At 47.2% G+C, this 21330-nt stretch overlaps 1 protein-coding gene across 1 annotated transcript in view; it reads left to right on the plus strand.

Annotated features, from left to right (window-relative positions):
* The window catches only part of CHID1 (chitinase domain containing 1), a 990316-nt gene that overhangs the window by 174309 nt on the left and 794677 nt on the right, over positions 1-21330 (plus strand). Inside the window, exon 7 of the mRNA XM_063944762.1 lies at positions 20235-20296. Coding sequence (XP_063800832.1) covers positions 20235-20296 — 62 coding nt within the window. The remainder of the gene's footprint in view (positions 1-20234; positions 20297-21330) is intronic.

Genomic DNA, 21330 nt, shown 5'->3' on the forward strand with positions numbered 1-21330 from the left:
GAGCCATCTAATCAGAGGCTCCTCTGTTATCATGCTGTTAACTGGGTTTCATATCACAAGTTGTACGGTGTGATTGGTGTGGCTGGTATGAGTCTTACCCGGGATTCAAAATCCTTCCTTATTGTGTACGCTCGTCCGGGCACAGTATCCTAACTGAGGCTTGGAGGAGGGTCATAGGGGGAGGAGCCAGTGCACACCAGGTAGTCCTAAAGCTTTCTTTTTGTGCCCAGTCTCCTGCGGAGCCGCTATTCCCCATGGTCCTTACGGAGTTCCCAGCATCCACTACGGACTACGAGAAATAGAATTATCGGTAAGTAAATTTTTATTATATCATCAAGATCTTGATGTGATAGTTTAATACACCAGGTTCTCAAACTCAGTCTTCAGGACCCCACTTGGTTCATGTTTTTGCAGGTCACCTGTAGATTTTTAAAATGTGACAGCTGGTGATACACAGTGCACCTGCTGGGTGACATGGATAACGTGAACCATGTGGGGTCCTGAGGACAGAGTTTAAGAACCGCTGGTCTAATACATCGCTCACTTCAAAAGTCCTGTGAATGCCGCTGCCTTTTTGTGCTGCTATCCTCCTTTCACTCACTGACCAGTTCAGTAAGCCACGCCTTATCTCGTAATGGCTTAGTATCGAAATACCAACAGTTGGCGTCCCAACTGTCAGAATCCCAACAGCTGAATTCTGATGCTCTTTAATGCCAATGGATCCCTGTGAGTATTTTAACCCTAACCCACACCTCCCGCAGCCTCACCCCAACTGCCCCCTACTGTCTAACCCTACCCCTAACTGTCCCCTACCACAGCCTAACCATAAGCTTCAACTTAGTGCCTAACCCTGATCTTCCCCCTAATGCCTAACCCTAATACTCACCCTGGGCATTATGAGCATCTGGATTCCAGTGTCAGGATTCTGACTACATTCCCTCATAATAATTGGCAGAATCGTGCAAAGCCTGGCGCATGACATTACAATATGGCAATTGTCCAGTAGGTTTTGGAATTTAAAAATTGTTCTATAGTGTTTGCCTGGAGAAAGCTTTTGATAAAATAAGTAGTTAATGTGGTCGCAAGAAAAAAAACAAAACCTTAATCACAACAAGAGTTTTTAAAGTTTTGACTTGATTTTTGATGTCCCCTAGTCACTATTACATGCATCAACTCCGTACTCGCATAAATCTGTATAAATATAGTAAATAGCGAATTTCCTGCTAATCCTGCATGTTGGCCCTCTACCTCCTGTCATTACCAACAGATTGCCAATGTTCTGTACCTCTGGCTGTGTACCCCTTAGCTCTATAAATTTCAGCTCTCAAAGCAATTTTATAAACATATCAACATGAATGATAGAATACAGAAGATACAAAAAGAAGTAAAGAATTTGTGGTTTGTTGTAAAACGTTACAGTATATATACAGTAGTTTCTTCTGTGCTCATGAATCTTTTATATGAGGTTCATAATGAGGTGATCAACATCCCTTGCTGCTCCCCAGCACAGGAACAACAGGCTGTGGGAAAGTACTGTGCACAAAGGTCATAAAGGGAGATTAGGGGGGTATTTCAGACCTGATCTTAGATGTGCGAGTAAACACACATCTACGATCAATTTCTATGACATGCAAGCGGAAACCCAGCACAGGGCAAGTCCGCCCCGCATTCTGGACCCTTCCTCCCCCCCCATCCTGCACACATGCGAAAGCATCGCACAGCGGTGATGCTTTCGCATGGTTCGAGTAGCCCTCTGCCTGTGCAGCCTACCTGCGAAGGCAGACAGCCTCGGCTGCGTGTGACGTCACGCAGCTGTCGCGGCCCGCCCCTCCAACGGTCCGAACATGCCTCTGTTGTCCGATCCTAAAACGGAGCATCAATGTCCTGTTCCCGGCTGCCTCCAGGTCTTGAACTGCGTTCTGAAGAGAATTCAGTTTAGGACCTTGCACATGCGCGTACCAGTATATGCAGATGTGCAGAAACGGTTTTATAGCGATTTTTAGCACATCTGCAGCAGGGTCTCCTAGGTCAGGCTCGGCAGCACAGCTTTATAAAGTCAAAGGCCAGGATAGGATGCAAAGGTTCACTACCGGGGGCTATAGGACTCACAGGCAGGCTGTTGTGTCTGCTAGGCCTGTATTGTTTGTACAGAACAGATTTCCTCCATAACATAATATGGAGGAAGCAGCGGTGAGTGCTGTACATATGGGATACGACCTGGTCAGGTAACACACTCCTGACTATGGTCGTATCCCATACGTTAGTGCCAGGCAAGTGGTTAACCACTTAACTAGCATGGTCAGATCACATGCACTCATGGTCTTAACTGGCATGGTCGACCCCATCGTGTCCCCCAGTTTTTGACGAAGAGATCCATTTAAAAAAAAAAAAAAATACTTTTCTCTTACGTCCAAGAGGATGCTGGGGACTCCGTAAGGACCATGGGGTATAGACGGGCTCCGCAGGAGACATGGGCGCTATAAAGAACTTTTAGTATGGGTGTGCACTGGCTCCTCCCTCTATGCCCCTCCCCCAGACCTCAGTTAGATTTTGTGCCCAGAGGACATAGGGTGCATTACAGAGGAGCTCTCCAGAGTTTCTCTGAAAAATAATTTTGTTAGGTTTTTTATTTTCAGGGAGCACTGCTGGCAACAGGCTCCCTGCATCGTGGGACCTAGGAGAGAGAAGCAGACCTACTGCTTCTTAGGCTACTGGATACCATTAGCTGCAGAGGGAGTCGGAACGCTGGTTTCACCCCGCCGTTCGTCCCAGAGCCGCGCCGCCGTCCTCCTCGCAGAGCCGGAAGATAGAAGCCGGGTGAGTATGAGAAGAAAAGAAGACTTCAAGGCGGCAGAAGACTTCAGCTCTTCACTGAGGTAAGCGCGCAGCGGTAACGCTGCGCGCCATTGCTCCCACACACAACACACACAGAAAGGCACTGATGGGTGCAGGGCGCAGGGGGGGCACCCTGGGCAGCAATAAACCTCGGGACTGGCAATAAGGGCACATTAGGCTGCAGAGGCAGTAAATGAAGAGATCCCCAGCCATTTTTTGTATATTGAAGCGGGACCGAAGCCCGCCGCTGGAGGGGGCGTAGCTTGATCCCTCAGCACTAACAGCGCCATTTTCTCCACAGAACGCTGCAGAGAAGCTGGCTCCCCGGACTCTCCCCTGCTGAACTCGGTGACAGAGGGCTGAAAAAGAGGGGGGCAGGGGCATTTTTAAGGCGCAGTTAGTGTTATACACATTGATTAATAATAAAAAGCGCTATCTGGGTTGTATTCCAGTATCAGTGGGCGCTGGGTGTGTGCTGGCATACTCTCTCTCTGTCTCTCCAAAGGGCCTTGTTGGGAATTGTCCCCTTATAGATATATCCCTGTGTGTGTGGGGGTGTCGGTATGTGCGTGCGGAAGGCTCGTCCAAGGAGGAGGTGGAGCAGATGAGTGGTGTGTCTCCGTCGGCAACGCCGACTCATGTTTGGATGGACATGTGGCATATGTTAAATGCAAGTGTGGCCTCATTACATAAGAGACTGGACATGGCAGAGTCCAGGGAGAAAGCAGGGAGTCAATCCACGGATTGGACTGGGTCACAGGGGCCGTCTGGGTCACAAAAACGTCCTCTATCCCAAATAGTAGACACTGATACCGACACGGATTCTGATTCCAGTGTCGACTACGATGATGCAAGATTGCACCCAAGGGTGGCTAAAGGTATTCAGTGTATGATTATTGCAATGAAAGAGGTTTTGCATATCACGGATGACCCCTCTGTCCCTGACACGAGGGTGCGCATGTATAAGGAGAAAAGACCTGAGGTAACCTTTCCCCCATCTCATGAGCTTAACGAGTTTTTTGAAAAAGCTTGGGAAACTCCAAATAAAAAACTGCAGATTCCCAAAAGGGTTCTTATGGCGTATCCTTTCCCTGCTCAGGACAGGGTGCGTTGGGAATCCTCTCCCAGGGTGGACAAGGCTTTGACAAGCCTGTCCAAGAAGGTGGCGCTACCGTCTCCGGACACGGCAGTCCTCAAGCATCCTGCTGATCGCAGACAGGAGACTACTTTAAAGTCTATTTATGCGCATACAGGTGTTTTGCTCAGACCGGCAATAGCATCGGCATGGGTATGTAGCGCAGTTGCAGCATGGACAGATACCTTGTCAGCTGGCCTTGATACCTTAGACAGGGATACAATTTTATTAACATTAGCCCACATTAAAGACGCAGTCTTATTTATGAGGGACGCTCAAAGAGACGTTGGGCTGCTGGGTTCCAGAGCCAAAGCCATGGCTATTTCTGCGAGACGAGCTCTATGGACCCGCCAATGGACGGGTGATGCAGACTCCAAGAAGCATATGGAGGTTTTACCTTACAAGGGTGAAGTGTTGTTTGGGGAGGGGCTCGCGGACCTGGTTGCCACAGCTACCGCGGGTAAATCTACCTTTTTACCTTTTGTTCCCCAACAGCAAAAGAAAACTCCACAGTATCAGATGCATTCCTTTCGGTCGCATAAGGCCAGAAGAGGTCGGGGCTCCTCCTTCCTTGCCAGAGGTAAGGGTAAGGGAAAGAGAACGCCTGCGTTGGCTAGTTCCCAGGAGCAGAAGTCCTCCCCGGCTTCTATTAAATCCACCGCATGACGCTGGGGCTCCCCTAAGGGAGTCCGCACCGGTGGGGGCACGTCTTCGACTTTTCAGCCAAATATGGCTTCTTTCAGAAGTGGATCCTTGGGCACTCGAAATTGTTTCCCAGGGCTACAGGCTGGAATTCGAAGAGGTGCCCCCCCCCGCCGATTTTTCAAGTCGGCCTTGCCAGCTTCACCACCAGAGAGGGAAGTAGTGTTAGCTGCAATTCAAAAGCTGTGTCACCAGCAAGTGGTGGTCAAGGTTCCCCTGGTCCAACAGGGAAAAGGGTATTATTCAACCCTGTTTGTGGTCCCGAAGCCGGATGGTTCGGTCAGACCCATTTTAAATCTGAAATCCCTAAACCTGTACTTGGAAAAGTTCAAATTCAAGATGGAATCGCTCCGAGCGGTAATATCCAGCCTGGAAGGGAGGGATTTTATGGTGTCAATAGACATAAAGGATGCATACCTTCATGTCCCCGTATACCCTCCTCATCAGGAGTACCTGAGATTCGCTGTACAGGACTGTCATTACCAGTTTCAGACGTTGCTGTTTGGGCTTTCCACGGCCCCGTGGATTTTCACCAAGGTAATGGCAGAGATGATGGTGCTACTGCGCAGGCAGGGAGTCACAATTATCCCATACTTGGACGATCTCCTGATAAAGGCGAGATCGAGAGACAAATTGCTGGAAAGCGTGTCGCTCTCCTTGAAAGTCCTGCAACAGCACGGTTGGATTCTCAATCTGCCAAAGTCACAATTGGTTCCAACGACTCGGCTATCGTTCCTAGGCATGATTCTGGACACGGAACAAAAGAGGGTTTTTCTCCCATTGGAAAAAGCCCAGGATCTCCAGAACATGGTCAGAGACCTGCTAAAACCAAAAAGAGTGTCTGTGCATCAATGCACTCGAGTTCTGGGAAAAATGGTGGCAGCCTACGAGGCCATCCCCTTCGGCAGGTTTCATGCGAGGACGTTTCAGTGGGACCTTCTGGACAAGTGGTCCGGGTCTCATCTACAAATACATCAGAAAATAACCCTGTCCCCCAGGGCCAGGGTGTCTCTCCTGTGGTGGCTGCAGAGTATTCACCTTCTAGAGGGTCGCAGGTTCGGCATTCAAGACTGGGTTCTGGTGACCACAGACGCGAGCCTCCGAGGATGGGGAGCAGTCACACAAGGAAGAAATTTTCAGGGATTATGGTCAAGCCAGGAGGCTTGTCTGCACATCAACATACTGGAATTGAGGGCCATATACAACGGCCTACGACAAGCGCAGAATCTTCTTCGGGGCCTCCCGGTTCTGATTCAATCAGACAACGTCACAGCCGTGGCTCATGTAAACCGCCAAGGCGGGACAAGGAGCAGAGTGGCGATGGCGGAAGCCACCAGGATTCTTCGCTGGGCGGAAAATCACGTAAGCGCTCTGTCAGCTGTCTTCATTCTGGGAGTGGACAACTGGGAAGCAGACTTCCTCAGCAGACACGATCTCCATCCATGAGAGTGGGGACTTCATCAAGAAGTTTTTGCAGAGATAACAAGTCTTTGGGGAATTCCTCAAATAGACATGATGGCGTCACGCCTCAACAAGAAGCTTCGGAGGTATTGTGCCAGGTCACGGGACCCTCAGGCAGTAGCAGTAGATGCCCTAGTGACACCATGGGTGTTTCGGTCGGTCTATGTGTTTCCTTTTCCTCTCATCTCAAAAATATTGAGACTCATAATACAAAGGAGAGTGCAGGCAATACTCATTGTCCCAGATTGGCCTCGAAGGGCCTGGCACTCAGATCTTCAGGAAATGCTCACAGAAGATCCGTGGCCTCTTCCTCTCAGGGAGGACCTGTTACAGCAGGGGCCATGTGTGTTCCAAGACTTACCGCAGTTACATTTGACGGCATGGTGGTTGAACACCGAATACTAGCTGAGAAAGGTATTCCGGAGTAAGTCATCCCTACTCTACTAAAGGTTAGGAAAGAGGTGACGGCAAAGCATTATCACCGTATCTGGAGGAAGTATGTATCTTGGTGTGAAGCCAAGAATGCTCCTACGGAAGATTTCCATCTGGGCCGATTTCTCCACTTTCTACAGACAGGAGTGGATATGGGCCTGAAGTTAGGCTCCATTAAGGTCCAGATTTCGGCCCTATCTATCTTCTTTCAGAGGGAATTGGCTTCTCTCTCAGAAGTCCAGACGTTTGTGAAGGGAGTGCTGCACATCCAGCCCCCCTTTGTGCCCCCAGTGGCACCGTGGGACCTTAACGTGGTCTTAAAATTCCTGAGTTCTCACTGGTTTGAACCTCTTCAAACAGTTGAATTAACATTTCTCACGTGGAAGGTGGACATGTTATTGGCCTTGTCATCTGCAAGGCGGGTGTCCGAATTGGCGGCCTTGTCCCACAAGAGCCCCTATTTGATTTTCCATGTGGATAGAGCTGAGTTGAGGACGCGTCCTCAATTTTTGCCTAAGGTGGTTTCTTCATTTCATATGAACCAACCTATTGTGGTGCCTGTGGCTACGGGGGACTGGGAGGACTCCAAGTCCCTGTATGTAGTCAGGGCTTTAAAGATTTATGTAGCCAGGGCGGCTAGGGTTCGGAAAACAGAGGCTCTGTTTGTCCTGTATGCAGCCAACAAGGTTGGTGCTCCTGCTTCTAAGCAGACTATTGCTCGCTGGATCTGTAACACGATTCAGCAGGCTCATTCTACGGCTGGATTGCCGTTACCAAATTCCGTAAAGGCCCATTCCACTAGGAAGGTGGGCTCTTCTTGGGCGGCTGCCCGAGGCGTCTCGGCATTACAGCTTTGCAGAGCAGCAACTTGGTTGGGTTCAAACACTTTTGCAAAATTCTACAAGTTTGATACCCTGGCTGAGGAGGACCTTGCGTTTGCTCAGTCGGTGCTGCAAAGTCATCCGCACTCTCATGCCCGGTTTGGAGCTTTGGTATAAACCCCATGGTCCTTACGGAGTCCCCAGCATCCTCTAGGATGTAAGAGAAAATAAGATTTTAAACCTACCGGTAAATCTTTTTCTCCTAGTCCGTAGAGGATGCTGGGCGCCCGTCCCAGTGCGGACTAAATCTGCAAGACTTGTATATAGTTGTTGCTTTCATAAGGGTTATGTTGCAGTTGGAATCGGTCTTTGACTGATACTGTTTTTTGTTCATACTGTTGACTGGTTACGTATATTCCAGGTTATATGGTATGATTGGTGTGGGCTGGTATGAATCTTGCCCTTAGATTAACAAAATCCTTTCCTCATATTGTCCATCTCCTCTGGGCACAGTTTTCTAACTGTGGTCTGGAGGAGGGCCATAGAGGGAGGAGCCAGTGCACACCCATACTAAAAGTTCTTTATAGTGCCCATGTCTCCTGCGGAGCCCGTCTATACCCCATGGTCCTTACAGAGTCCCCAGCATCCTCTACGGACTAGGAGAAAAAGATTTACCGGTAGGTTTAAAATCTTGTTTTCTTCATGGTCCATAGGCATCCACACGGATAACCTTGGGGTATGCTGGTGAAGACCAGGAACAGGCACCAAACAGTTGAGCTTTTTGCTCCCAAGATGTACTTGACCTTTTCCCTCATACCCCACCCACAGCTCACGATCATCTATTTTAGTTTGGTGCTAGCAGGAGCTGCATGTTTTGTAACAGTGGGGCTGCTTTTAAGCAGCCCAAGCTTTGTTTGTATGGTTTTAACTTTTCTGTCCTTTCTCTTACGTCCTAGAGGATACTGGGGTTCCATTTAGTACCACGGTTATTGACGGGTCCACTAAGAGCCATGGGCACTTTAAGAATTTGATAGTGTGGGCTGGTTCCTCCCTCTATGCCACTCCTACCAGACATGGTTTAGAAAATGTGCCCGAAGGAGCTGGTCATGCATATGTGACCGGCTCCTCTGGTCACCTGCCTGTTTGTTATTTTCAGGCAGGTCTGGATGGCACCAGCCTGCCTGCTTCGTGGGACTTGGGGAAGGGGGGGGGGGGGGACGGCCCAACGTCTTGAAGGGTTAATGTTCCCGTTCCCCGCTGACAGGACACTAGCTCCTGAGGGAACTATTCACAAGCCCCACCACGGCGCACGTACATTCACGCAGCACACTGCCAACCCTAACAGAGCCAGAAGAAAGAAGAATGGTGAGTACTAAGCTGGCGTCCCAGTTAGTGGGTCGCCAGCCTTTATGGCAGCATGAGGGTACGAAGGCGCACGGCTACTCACCAGGGCGGATTGCATTTCCAGACTCAGTACACAACTGTGACTCAGTACACAGTACCCACACTGGCAAACAAAGCCTTAAAATGGATCTTTCTCCATTTTAAGCACAAAATTACCTCAGCCAGTATAAAAAAAGCAGGAAGACCGCACGCCATTGAAGGGGTGGGGCTTCACTATGAGAGGATCCAGCTGCTCACCAGCACCATTTTCCCTCTGCAGTGGACACAGATGCTGACTGACAGGGACACACAGCTCCTCCGGTGTGACTCCAGATTACCTCAGTGGTACCAGGGGTTCATAGCAGGGGGGGAGCGATTATTAGTGTACTAGGTCCCCAATCTGGGTACTTAGTCTGCGACCTGTCTAAACTTGGCATTAGCAATAAGGGTGCCATGTGCTGGCTCCAAATACCTCTGTGTCTCCCTGGAAGGGCTCTTTGTGGGTTAATTGTGCTTTTAACCTTTCCTGTGTGTGTGTGTGTGTGTGTGTGTGTGTGTGTGTGTGTGTGTGTGCTGTCACATTTACAATATGTCAGGCAAAGTGTGTGGTTCATGTACGGCAGAGTGTTCCTCTTCCCCAGGGAGTCACTACTTTGTACTCGGTGTAGTGCACCTTCTCAGGCTAGCGGGCTGAACCAGCGTAGCTAGATTCCATTAAAAGAATGATTTCCAATATATCTTATAAATTGTCCCGCCATGAGAAAGAGACGCAATACTTAAGACAGTCTGTGGATGAAATTATGAAGAGAGACTCCCCAAACAAGCATCTCAGTCCCCTGTCATTTGTCCACAAAAGCGAACTCTGGCCCATATCCTGCAGTCTGACTCTCATGCTGAGGGGTCAGATATGGAGGAGGGGGAGGTGGATTCAGAAGGGGGAACACTGCTCTGTCACAGGGAATAAAGGCTCTTATAGAAGCTATCAGAGACGTTCTGCAAATTCCTGATGAATGTGGCAGAGGAGTGTGAGGAATCTTATTTTAGTGTAAAAAGGAAATCCTCAGTCACTTTTCCTGTGTCAAAGGAATTGAATACCCAGTTTGAAGAATCGTGGGTTAATCCTGATAAGAAATTTCAGATTCCTGAAAGGTTAATCTCATCTTTTCCTTTTCCTCCAGAGGATAGGAAAAATGGGAAAATCCACTGATAGTGGATGCATCAGTATCCAGGCTGTCACGGAAAATAGTGTTGCCTGTCCCTGGTGCAGCCTCCCTGAAAGATACGGCTGATCGCAAGATTGAGACTACACTCAAATCCTTGTACACGGCTGCTGGGGTGGCCCAGAGACCCACTATAGAATGTGCGTGGATTACTAAAGCCATTGCTAGATGGTCAGGTAACCTAATTGAGGGGTTGGATTCCTTATCTAGGGGTGAGATTTTTTTACTCCTGCAACATGTACAGGACTCTATAAACTTTATGGTGGAAGCCATAAAGGAAGTGGGTTTGCTTAATGCACGCAACTTGACAAATGGATCTCCAAAGCTACTGCAGGTAAGTCTACATATCTTCCTTCTGCAGCTCCTACAACTAGGACCTACTCTACAGTCCTTTCGGACTGCCAAGTTTAAGGGCAAAGCCAGAGGATCTTCTACAGCCAACAGAGGCGCTAGAGGTAAACCACGCAAACCAGCAACTGCCGGTTCTCAGGAACACAGCTCCAGCTCCGCTTCCGCAAAGCCTTCAGCATGACTGTGGACCACGATGCCTGGAAGACTGGCAGGTGGGAGCCCGACTAAAATAGGTGTTCAGGTGCTTGACAAGTCGATGGGGTTATCCACAGATCGACATTATGTCCTCTCGTCTCAACAAGAAGCTCAAGCGGTATTGTTCCAGGTCGAGAGACCCACTGGCAGTGGCGGCGGAGGCTCTAACGACTCCATGGTGTCAAGACTGAGGTTTTGTGAACCCGGTGTTAGTGAAGTCTGTGCGGGCGACTGGAGGACTATGTGAATACTTTCACTGACCTGGTTTGGGGGTGTTGTGGGCTCGGGGTTTCTTCCGGTGACCAGGAAGAGGGACCGCAGCGGAGATGACCGAATCTAGGTTTTCCTCATGCAGGATTTGGTCGGCAGACAGGAAGCAGGTATGGATGCTGGAGGTCTCCTGAAAGACAGAACTTGAAAAGGTGCTGAGGAAAGAACTAAGGAGTATCGGATGCTGGAGACACCAACTACGCTTGTGAGCACTGGGTTTTTGGAGGCACTGAGGTGCTTGGAGGCACTGAGGTGCTAGGAGGTATTGAGGTGCTTGGAAGCACGGAGATACTTGAAGGCACGGAGGTGCTTGGAAGCACGGAGATACTTGAAGGCACGGAGGTGCTGAGGCACGGAGGTGCTGAGGCACGGAGGTGCTGAGGCACCTCCGTGCCTTCAAGTATCTCCGTGCTTCCAAGCACCTCCGTGCCTTCAAGTATCTCCGTGCTTCCAAGCACCTCAGTACCTCCTAGCACCTCAGTGCCTCCAAGCACCTCAGTGCCTCCAAAAACCCAGTGCTCACAAGCGTAGTTGGTGTCTCCAGCATCCGGTACTCCTTAGTTCTTTCCTCAGCACCTTTTCAAGTTCTGTCTTTCAGGAGACCTCCAGCATCCATACCTGCTTCCTGTCTGCCGACCAAATCCTGCATGAGGAAAACCTAGATTCGGTCATCTCCACTGCGGTCCCTCTTCCTGGTCACCGGAAGAAACCCCGAGCCCACAACACCCCCAAACCAGGTCAGTGAAAGTATTCACATAGTCCTCCAGTCGCCCGCACAGACTTCACTAACACCGGGTTCACAAAACCTCAGTCTTGACAGTAGAAACTGGCCCAGTTTCTAACTCAGCCTCCCGACTTATACTTCCTGGTCGGGTTCACTACGGCTGGCCGGCGGTCGGGCTCCCGGCGCCCAGCATACCGGCGCCGGGAGCCCGACCGCCGGCTGACCGACAGTGTGGCGAGCGCAAATGAGCCCCTTGCGGGCTCGCTGCGCTCGCCACGCTACGGGCACGGTGGCGCGCTACGCGCGCCACACTATTTTATTCTCCCTCTATGGGGGTCGTGGACCCCCACGAGGGAAAATAAGTGTCGGTATGCCGGCGGTCGGGCTCCCGGCGCCGGTATACTGAGCGCCGGGAGCCCGACCGCCGGTATACAGAAGTCCACCCTCCTGGTCCTTGGTGATTGGTGAGCAGGATTAGGTGATGCAGAGAGTCTCAGGCTGGCAGAGGATTGGACAACTCTGGGTCAGGTAAACAGTCACTGTCATGTGACTACTCTAGACTAGGCTGTGATGTAGAATGAGGCCTAGCAGGCCGAGAGAACCCTGAAGCCTGAACTTCTGCAAAACATAATATGCTGGCTTTTAGGCCTAAACTTCAGATTACTGAATTCAGCCTCACACAGGAGCTCACCACAGGTGGAGCTAATTAACTATTACCTTTCAGGCAGAGAACTCAGGAAAACTCATAGTGCTGACAAGCTGTTTAACTCAGTGAGTAAAAGACACAGGATCCGGGACAGATGGCAGGGGTAAGTCACCAAATATGAAACCTACAGTCAGGATTGTGACGCATGGGTATATCAGATGGTGTATGTGTTTTCTCCACTTCCTCTGATTCCGAGTATTCTGAAAAGAATAAAAAGGGAAAAGGATCAAGCAATTCTCATTGCTCCGGTCTGGCCAAGAAGAGCCTGGTACACAGACCTCCTGGAAATGCTCCTCGAAGATCCGTGGCCTCTACCTCCTGCGCGAGGATCTTCTGCAACAGGGCCCATTCGTCTATCAAGACTTACCATGGCTACGTTCGACGGCATGGAAGTTGAACGGCTGATTCTTGCCAGGAGAGGCATCCCTGACAAAGTCATCCCGACTATGATCCAAGCCAGGAAGGAGGTAACGTCTAAACATTACCACTGTATTTGGAAGAAATACGTCTCTTGATGTGAGAGCAGAAAATATACTGCGGTGGAATTTCATCTGGGACGTTTCCTGCCTTTTCTGTAGTCGGGTGTGGACGTGGGCCTACGTCTGGGCTCAATAAAAGTCAAGATTTCGGCCTTGTCCATTTTCTTTCAGAAACTATTGGCTTCTCTCCCTGAGGTCCAGACGTTCTTGAAAAGTACTCTGCACATCCAACCTCCCTTTGTGCCTCCCACGGCATCTTGGGATCTCAATTTGGTGCTGCAGTTCCTCCAATCAGACTGGTTTGAACCGTTACAGGAGGTAGATGTTAAATATCTTACGTGGAAGACAGTCACACTGTTGGCCTTGGCTTCAGCGAGACGTGTGTCGGAGCTAGGGGCATTGTCTCACAAGAGCCCCTACTTCATTTTCCATGAGGACAGAGCTGAACTCAGAATTTGGTAAAGAGGTCAGCTCGTCACAGGAAATCTGACTCGCTGTTCGTTCTCTAAGATCCCAATAAGATTGGGTGTCCTTCTTCTAAGCAGTCCATTGCACGCTGGATCAGGCTCACTGTCCAGCATGCCTATTCCACGGCAGGCTTGCCGGTTCAAAATCTGTACAGGCCCACTCTACTAGGTCGGTGGGTTCTTCTTGGGCGGCTGCCCGGGGTGTCTCGGCTTTACAGCTCTGCCGAGCAGCTACTTGGCCAGGTTCGAACACGTATGTTAAGTTTTACAAGTTCGATACTTTGGCCTCTGACGACCTTCAGTTTGATCAATCAGTTCTGTATGAACCTCAGCACTCTCCCACCCGGTTTGGGAGCTTTGGTACTTTCCCATAGTACTAAATGGAACCCCAGTATCCTTTAGGACGTAAGAGAAAATAGGATTTTAATTACCTACCGGTAAATCCTTTTCTCGTTGTCCGTAGAGGATACTGGGCGCCCTACCGGAGCTTAGTTTTTCCTGCACTGTTACTTTGTTAAGTATTGTTGGTTCAGCTGTTCCTGTTTTCAAGTTTGGTTAGCATGGCTTTCCTCTTGTTTGTGTGTGCTGGTTCAGAATCTCACCACTATCCTTATCTATCCTTCTCTCAAAGTATGTCCGTCTCCTCGGGCACAGTTTCCTAGACTGAGTCTGGTAGGAGGGGCATAGAGGGAAGAGCTAACCCACACTATCAAATTCTTAAAGTGCCCATGGCTCCTAGTAGACCCGTCTATTGCCCATGGTCCTAAATGGAACCCCAGTATCCTCTATGGACTACGAGAAAAGGATTTACCGGTAGGTAATTAATATCCTATTTATTTTTTCTACTGAGCAGGCAGTGCTAGGCAGCCCTTTGGACACCAGCGATGCTGCTCCAACACCTCCACTGGCGCCACAACTCCAGCTACGGCGAGGTACTTTTGTCGGGTGCCGTGCACCCTGGCTAGCAGGGGCACACGGGTCGGTCCAGGAAAGCAGCCCGGACACACGGGGGCAGGTAGGCAGGCTCCCTCTTGCGGACCCACGTGTTAGCAGTCCATACCGCCGGTCCTGGGAAACAGACCGGAGGTGCTGATGTGCACCTGTACCACGGCCACGGACTGCACTAGACCACCAGGGCTAATTATACTGGTGCTTGGGACCCATTTAAATAGGACAGGGAACCAGTGGCTTAAGTCAGCAAGGGGAGGGCAGAACTTCCCTAGTGGCCCCTTCCCCCATCCAGGGCGCAATTCTGAGCTGCTCCTCCAGAAGTAAGGGTATACAGCGCAATTTACTACCAGGCACTGCGGTTGATTAGTTGAATTTAGTGCCCATTGCAGTTTTATTGCATTTTCTGCATTGTATGTGATTTATGCTAGTTCTGCTGTCTGCCTTTCTTTTTTGTCAGATTATAGCTTTCCCTCCTTTCTCATTGTAACACCTTGGATACTGTTGTGTACAGGGTTCACTGTGCTCCACATTTTCCCTGGATTTGTGGAGCTATATTGTCACATACATGTATTCATACTGTTTGTGTTACACACTGCTTATGCCCATATTGTGTGTTGTACCTCCCTGCATCTATGTCTAGCAAGGGAATTAAACAGGCCCTGGCTCCTACATTTGTGTCCTGCAGAGTTAAGCTTACCTCTGCAGGACATGTAGCAACATGGTCAGTGTGTCTCTTGCTATTCCCCACCTGGTCAGTCAGTCATCCCCTCCATTTCCAGCACTAGAGTTCCCCATGGCTTCTTTTTCTCAAATGCTGGCAGAGACTGCAGACCGCATTACAGCCCCGGCAGTAGCTCCTCCCTACAGGACTACTGCACCAGTTACCACAACTACCAGGCTATACCTCTCACACCTGTCTTTTCCCCATGGATGGACATGTTCTCTGCTTCAGTGTAGAGTTTGTCTGCCTCTTCTGCTGCTTTTCACCATATGTTACAGGACCAAGAACCCTTGCCTAGTACCACTGCTAAGCTTGCTGTGCCATCCTCATTGTCTACGCAGCTTTCGGGTTCTAAAGAATCCTCTGGTGATGCAGAGAAACTGAATCCCCCCCAGGGGAAGAAAAATATCCATCTAAATTTAACATGCCTGCTTTAGTGAGGGCTGTTAAATGTACTCTTCAGTTAGACAACGAGGAACCAGCATCTAAGGCAAACGTCAGAAGGTAGTGCTGGCAGAATTTCCTCACTCAGATCACTTTACTGAGATCATGGGCGAAGCATGAAAGACTCCCAGTAAAAAGTTAAATTTTCCTAAAAGTTTGCATTCCTATTTACAGGAGCTATTTCTCACACTGCCACAGCAACTGCCTGGGTGACTAAGACTATTGAGAGCTGGGCAGATGCCCTATAGAATAGTTTCCCCTCAGATGCTACACATGTGCAACTGTCATTCATTGCAAACATTAAGAAAAAATGCAGCATTTTATATTGGAGAAGCGGCTCTGGATACTGCCCTCCTAATCTCCAAAGCTTTGGCTTCGTCAGCTGCCCTCCACATTATTTGGCTTCGGTCATGGAAAGCTGCCGAAGATTTAAAGAAAGCCCTTGAAGCATTCCCTTATATGGGGGAGATTGTTTTTGGACATGAGCTGGACAAAATTCTACTCTGGCGGCCTCTAAAACAGGTGTGCTGCCCTCAGCCTCATCTTTCCGCACTCTGACTTCCTCCCTTCTGACGTCCTTTTGCCCCAAGAGCAAGGCCAGAGGGCAAACCTTTCCTCGACTGTAACACTCCACGAAGGCCTCTAAGCCCAAAACCAAGCAAGCCTGGGCTACCAAATGCCCAACTACTAAGCACAAGGATAAACCTTCCTCCTGGGAGTCCCAGGGTGGTAGGCTGACTTCTTCAGTGTGCACATTATTGGCATCAAATAACAACAGACGCCTGGGTGCAAAAAGTAGTCTCATGGGTACGCCCTCTTTCATGAGACTACCTCCCTGATGTTACTTTCATTCAAGCCCTACCACAGAACTCTGCAAAGCTCAGGATCTCCAGTTGGCAATTCACTCCTTACTACAGTCAGGCGTGATAATTCTGGTGATAATTCTCATGGCTGTCATGGTGGCTCAGCTTCATCGTCAGGTGATCAGAATCCCTGAAGAAGAAAATAGGAGTTATGATAAAACTTACCTGTTAACTTTTTTATTATTCTTCAAGGTCCATAGGATCCACAGGACACCCACCCTTATGCACCTGGCTTCAATGGGTTACTCTTCTCGGTCACCAGTTCCCATCTCCTGGTTGTGAGAGTGTTTCCTGTGTGTACCATTCTTCCTTCTCTCCTCTCCAGCTCCTGCTTTGGGCTTTTTAACAAGAACAGAGGAGCTTGAGCTGTGGGCAGCGTAAGAGGGAGAAGGACCAGTGCATCTTGGGAACAAAAAGCTTAACTGTTTGGTGCTTGTTCCTGGTCTCCACCATCATACCCCAATGTCATCCCTGTGGATCCTAAAAAAGCAATGTTATGAACGGTTTTGAAGGGAAAAATCTTCAGTTAATGGAACAGTTTACCTTGTTTGCAAGTGGGGACCAATTGGTACCCTCAACATGTGCTTCATGGCTTACACAAACCCATCCAAACAACCAGACTTCCATATCTCTAGACTGAGCTGCATCACGCGGCCATTCATAGTAACATAGTATCCAAGGTTGAAAAAAGACAATTGTCCATCGGGTTCAACCTATTTGTGGTCTCCTATGCACGATTATTTTGTATAAAATTTTGACTGAAGTTGCTGACTGCCGTTCCGATTTACCCCTCTTTTTTATAATAACCATAGTGCGTGACTATGCCCTGTAGCCCTGGATATCCTTATCCATTAGGAATTTATCTAATCCATTCTTAAAGGTGTTGAATGAGTTGGCCATTACAACACCCTCAGGCAGGGAATTCCAAACACGTATCGTCCTTACTGTAAAAAAGCCTTTACGCCATATTGTGTGGAATCTCCTCTCCTCTAACCTGAGCGAGTGTCCACAAGTTCTCTGTGTTGATCTAACCAAAAAACAGGTCCTGCGCAAGATCTGTATATTGTCCCCTTATATATTTGTAAATGTTGATCATGTCCCCTCTTAATCTCCTCTTTTCCAGTGTAAACATGCCTAGTCTTGCAAGCCTTTCCTCGTATTCCAGCGTCTCCATACCCTTAATTAGTTTGGTCGCCCGCCTTTTAACCTTTTCTAGCTCCAGGATATCCTTTTTGTAGTAAGGTGCCCAGAATTGTACACAGTATTCAAGGTGTGGCCTCACAAGTGATTTATATAACGGGAGTATAATACTCTCGTCCCTAGCATCAATTCCCTGTTTTATGCATGCTAATATCTTATTAGCCTTCTTTGCTGCAGTCCTACTTTGGGTACTACTGCTTAGTTTGCTATCTATGAGGACACCTAAGTCCTTTTCCAGTACAGAATCCTCTAATTTTACCCCATTTAGTAGGTAGGTGTTATTTTTGTTCTTGTTACCACAGTGCATTACCTTACACGTGTCTGCATTGAAGCACATTCTCCATTTCGCTGCCCAAGCTTCTAATTTAACTAAGTCATTCTGAAGCAACTCCGCATCCCCCTCCGCATTTATAACTTTACACAATTTGGTATCATCTGCAAAAATTGACACCATGCTCTCTAGACCTTCTGTTAGGTCGTTAATGAAAATATTGAACAATAGCTGTCCTAATACTGAGCCTTGCGGCACACCACTTAGCACTTCAGTCCAAGTTGAAAAAAAAATCCATTAACCTCAACGCGCTGCTTCCGATTATCTAACCAGTTTTTGACCCAAGTGCATATTGTGCTTCCTAGCCCTGATTCTTGTAGCTTGTAGATAAGTCTCATGTGTGGTACAGTGTCGAACGCTTTGGCAAAATCTAAAAGATTACATCCACCTCTTTACCCTGATCTAGGTTTGCGCTTACTGTTTCATAAAAGCCAAGTAAGTTGGTTTGACAGGATCTGTCCTTCATAAACCCATGTTGATTCCTTTTAATGACCTTATTGACTTCAAGGAACTTCTGAATACTATCTCTTAGAATACCTTCCAATACTTTCCCCATTATAGATGTAAGACTAACTGGTCTATAATTACCTGGTTCAGCTTTACTTCCCTTTTTGAATATAGGCACTACTTCCGCTATACGCCAGTCTTTGGGAACCCTACCTGATATTACTGAATCCTTAAAGATCAAAAATAGCGGTTTTAGAAGTTCAGAGTGAAGCTCCATTAGAACCCTTGGGTGAATACCATCGGGACCTGGTGACTTATTAATCTTTAAATGTTTTAATCGGTCACAGACTACTTCCTCGCTTAAATAAGTACCTATCAGTGGGATATTTTCATTATTGAGATTATGTGTTAGTCCCTGAATTGGGTCCTCTCTAGTAAATACTGTTGAAAAACACTCATTTAGTGTGTCCGCTATGTCATTATCATTTTTGCTTAAGACTCCCAACTTGTCTTTTAAAGGGCCTATACTCTCCTTCTTTAATCTCTTGCTATTAATGTATTTAAAGAATTTTTTGGGATTCGCTTTGCTTTCCTTTGCTACTAGTTTTTCAGTTTCTACTTTAGCCGCTCTTATTTCCTTTTTGTATATTTTGTTACATTCCTTATAGTACTGAAATGACTCAGCTTCCCTGTCAGATTTGTATTTTTTAAATGCTCGCCTTTTCTTGCCCATAAGTTCCTTTATCTTTTTGTTAAGCCACATCGGTTTATGATTTTTATTCCTTTTTTTGCTGCTCGTAGGAATAAATTTGAGTGTATTTTTAGCTAGCAGGAATTTTAGTACCTCCCATTTCTCCGTAGTATTTTTTCCTAAAAACAAACCTTCCCATTCAATATCCCTGAAAAATACCCTCATCTTTTCAAAATTTGCTTTGCTAAAGTTTAGAGTCCTAGTTGAGCCAGTGTAGGGCTGTTTATGGATACTGATATTGAATGTGACTATATTGTGGTCGCTGTTTCCTATGGGTTCCTCTACTATAATACCTGATACCAAATCCCCATTGTTTGTTAATACCAGGTCTAAGATTGCATTGTACCTAGTTGGTTCCTCAATTAGTTGAACTAAGTAGTTATCATTAAGTGTGTTTAAAAACATATTGCCCCTAGCAGTATCACATGAATCTTTTTTCCAGTTTATCTCTGGATAGTTAAAATCTCCCATCACATCTCCTACTCCTGCTGCTCTTTCAATTTGCTTTAGTAACAATTCCTCATCAGATGCGTTGATACCAGGCGGCCTATAGCATACACCCAATACTAACTTTTTTATTCCTTTTTCCCCGCATGCAATTTCTACCCATAATGTCTCGACAGTGTCTACAGTCCCCTCCTGAATATCTTCCCGTATATCAGGTTTTAAAAACAGCTTTACGTAAAGACACACCCCTCCACCCTTTTTATTTAGTCTGTCTCTCCTAAACAGTGTATAGCCCTCTAGATTGACTGTCCAATCATGAAATTCGTCCCACCAAGTTTCAGTAATGCCTATAATATCATACTGTTTGCTTGCTGCAAGTATTTCTAGTTCACCCTTTTTACCAGTAAAGCTTCCCCCTTACCACCTACCCCCTACTCCAGCTCTGTTTCCACAAACTCCCACTCTGTCCCTTTCCCTTGACTAATATATATATATATTTATTTTTCTTAATCCGTTTTTTTTTTTTTATTATTTTGTAAATTGGTAATTGAAAAAATATAAAGAAATACTCCAAACTGAGAATTACAGATACGATTGATGATAAAGTACAGTATTGTTCACTTGACACTCCACTAGAGAAGTTCTTTTCACATCCCTAATACAGTGTCCCGTATAGATGAATATAGAAATGGTGCTCCTGCAGGAATTTAAGTTACTGCTGGTATATGTGCTTGAGCATGTCCAAACGTAATTGTTCCTGGTCACTGCTGTGGACTAGCAAAAGAGATAGATATACGTACATACTACATGAAAATAGTAATGCAGACATTTGCAAACATGGTAATCCTGATATTATTGAAGAGTTTTGGTGACAGGTGCTTCTTTTTAATATTTGTAGGATGAACAATTTGATGGTTTTGTGGTGGAGGTTTGGAGCCAGTTGGGTGGACAGAGGCGACAGTAAGTAAAATATTTCAAACTATTTTTTTCTAACATACAGTACGGACCTTTGACAACTCTCAGTGCCCTGAATATTCCCCTCAGTGCTCATATTTTCTAAACGTCTCATGAAGACTGTGTATACTTGCTGTATATTCACAGTACTTACTAATTTCTTTGAGGAGTGCAAGAATAAGTCTACTGTACATTTGACTTTTAGATTTGACGAATGGTTCTTATGTTTTGTTAGAGGAAGAACTACAGTTACAGTATCTTAGTAAGTTATAGACTATTAAGCAGGGGAATAACTAGAACTCTCTAGGCTCACTAGCAACATTCTGAATGGCACCCTAACCCAAAACTTCTAGTAGACACCCCTCTTAGTAGCAGATTTTAATGTTATGGCCCATTGTAGTGCCCTTGTACATTTTATGCCTTATTGTATTGCTCTACTTAATTTTATGCCTTTATAGTAGTGCCCTTGTTCTTTTTATGCCCAGTTCATATTTTGCCACATCGTAGTGCTTCCACTTCAAATTAGGCCTCATTTTTGTGCCATTTGTTCACTTTATACCACACTGTAGTGCCCCCAGTACACATTATGCCACGCTCTAGTGCTCCCAGTAATTTACATTATGCCCTCCCATAGTGCCCACAGTTCACATTATGTTACACTGTAGTGCTCCTAGTAGGTCACATTATGCAACACTGTAGTGTATACCCCCAGTCTGCTTACCAGCTCTGACACAGGTCTTCTCTGTCTGAGTCCGAGAGAGGATTACCTTAATTTCCAAGGTTAAGAGCTCCTCTGGTTGCTCTGAGCCTGTAATAACTGGCTCCATGTCTGTCACATGTGTGTCACTGCCAGGGCTATCTGATTTAGGCCGTGCTCCAGCCTCTCATCATAACCCCCCGCCCCCAACCCTCCACATTGCCACAGCGACAATCCACATTTGTTGATTACATTTTGTAAAATATATAAATACAACAATCACCCAGCCCGACAGGCCTATCTGTTCCTAGCTGCTGTAGCTGTTCTGATATCCTTGCTGTGC

The sequence above is a fragment of the Pseudophryne corroboree genome, chromosome 11 (assembly GCF_028390025.1).
Source record: "Pseudophryne corroboree isolate aPseCor3 chromosome 11, aPseCor3.hap2, whole genome shotgun sequence".
Lineage (NCBI taxonomy): Eukaryota > Metazoa > Chordata > Amphibia > Anura > Myobatrachidae > Pseudophryne > Pseudophryne corroboree.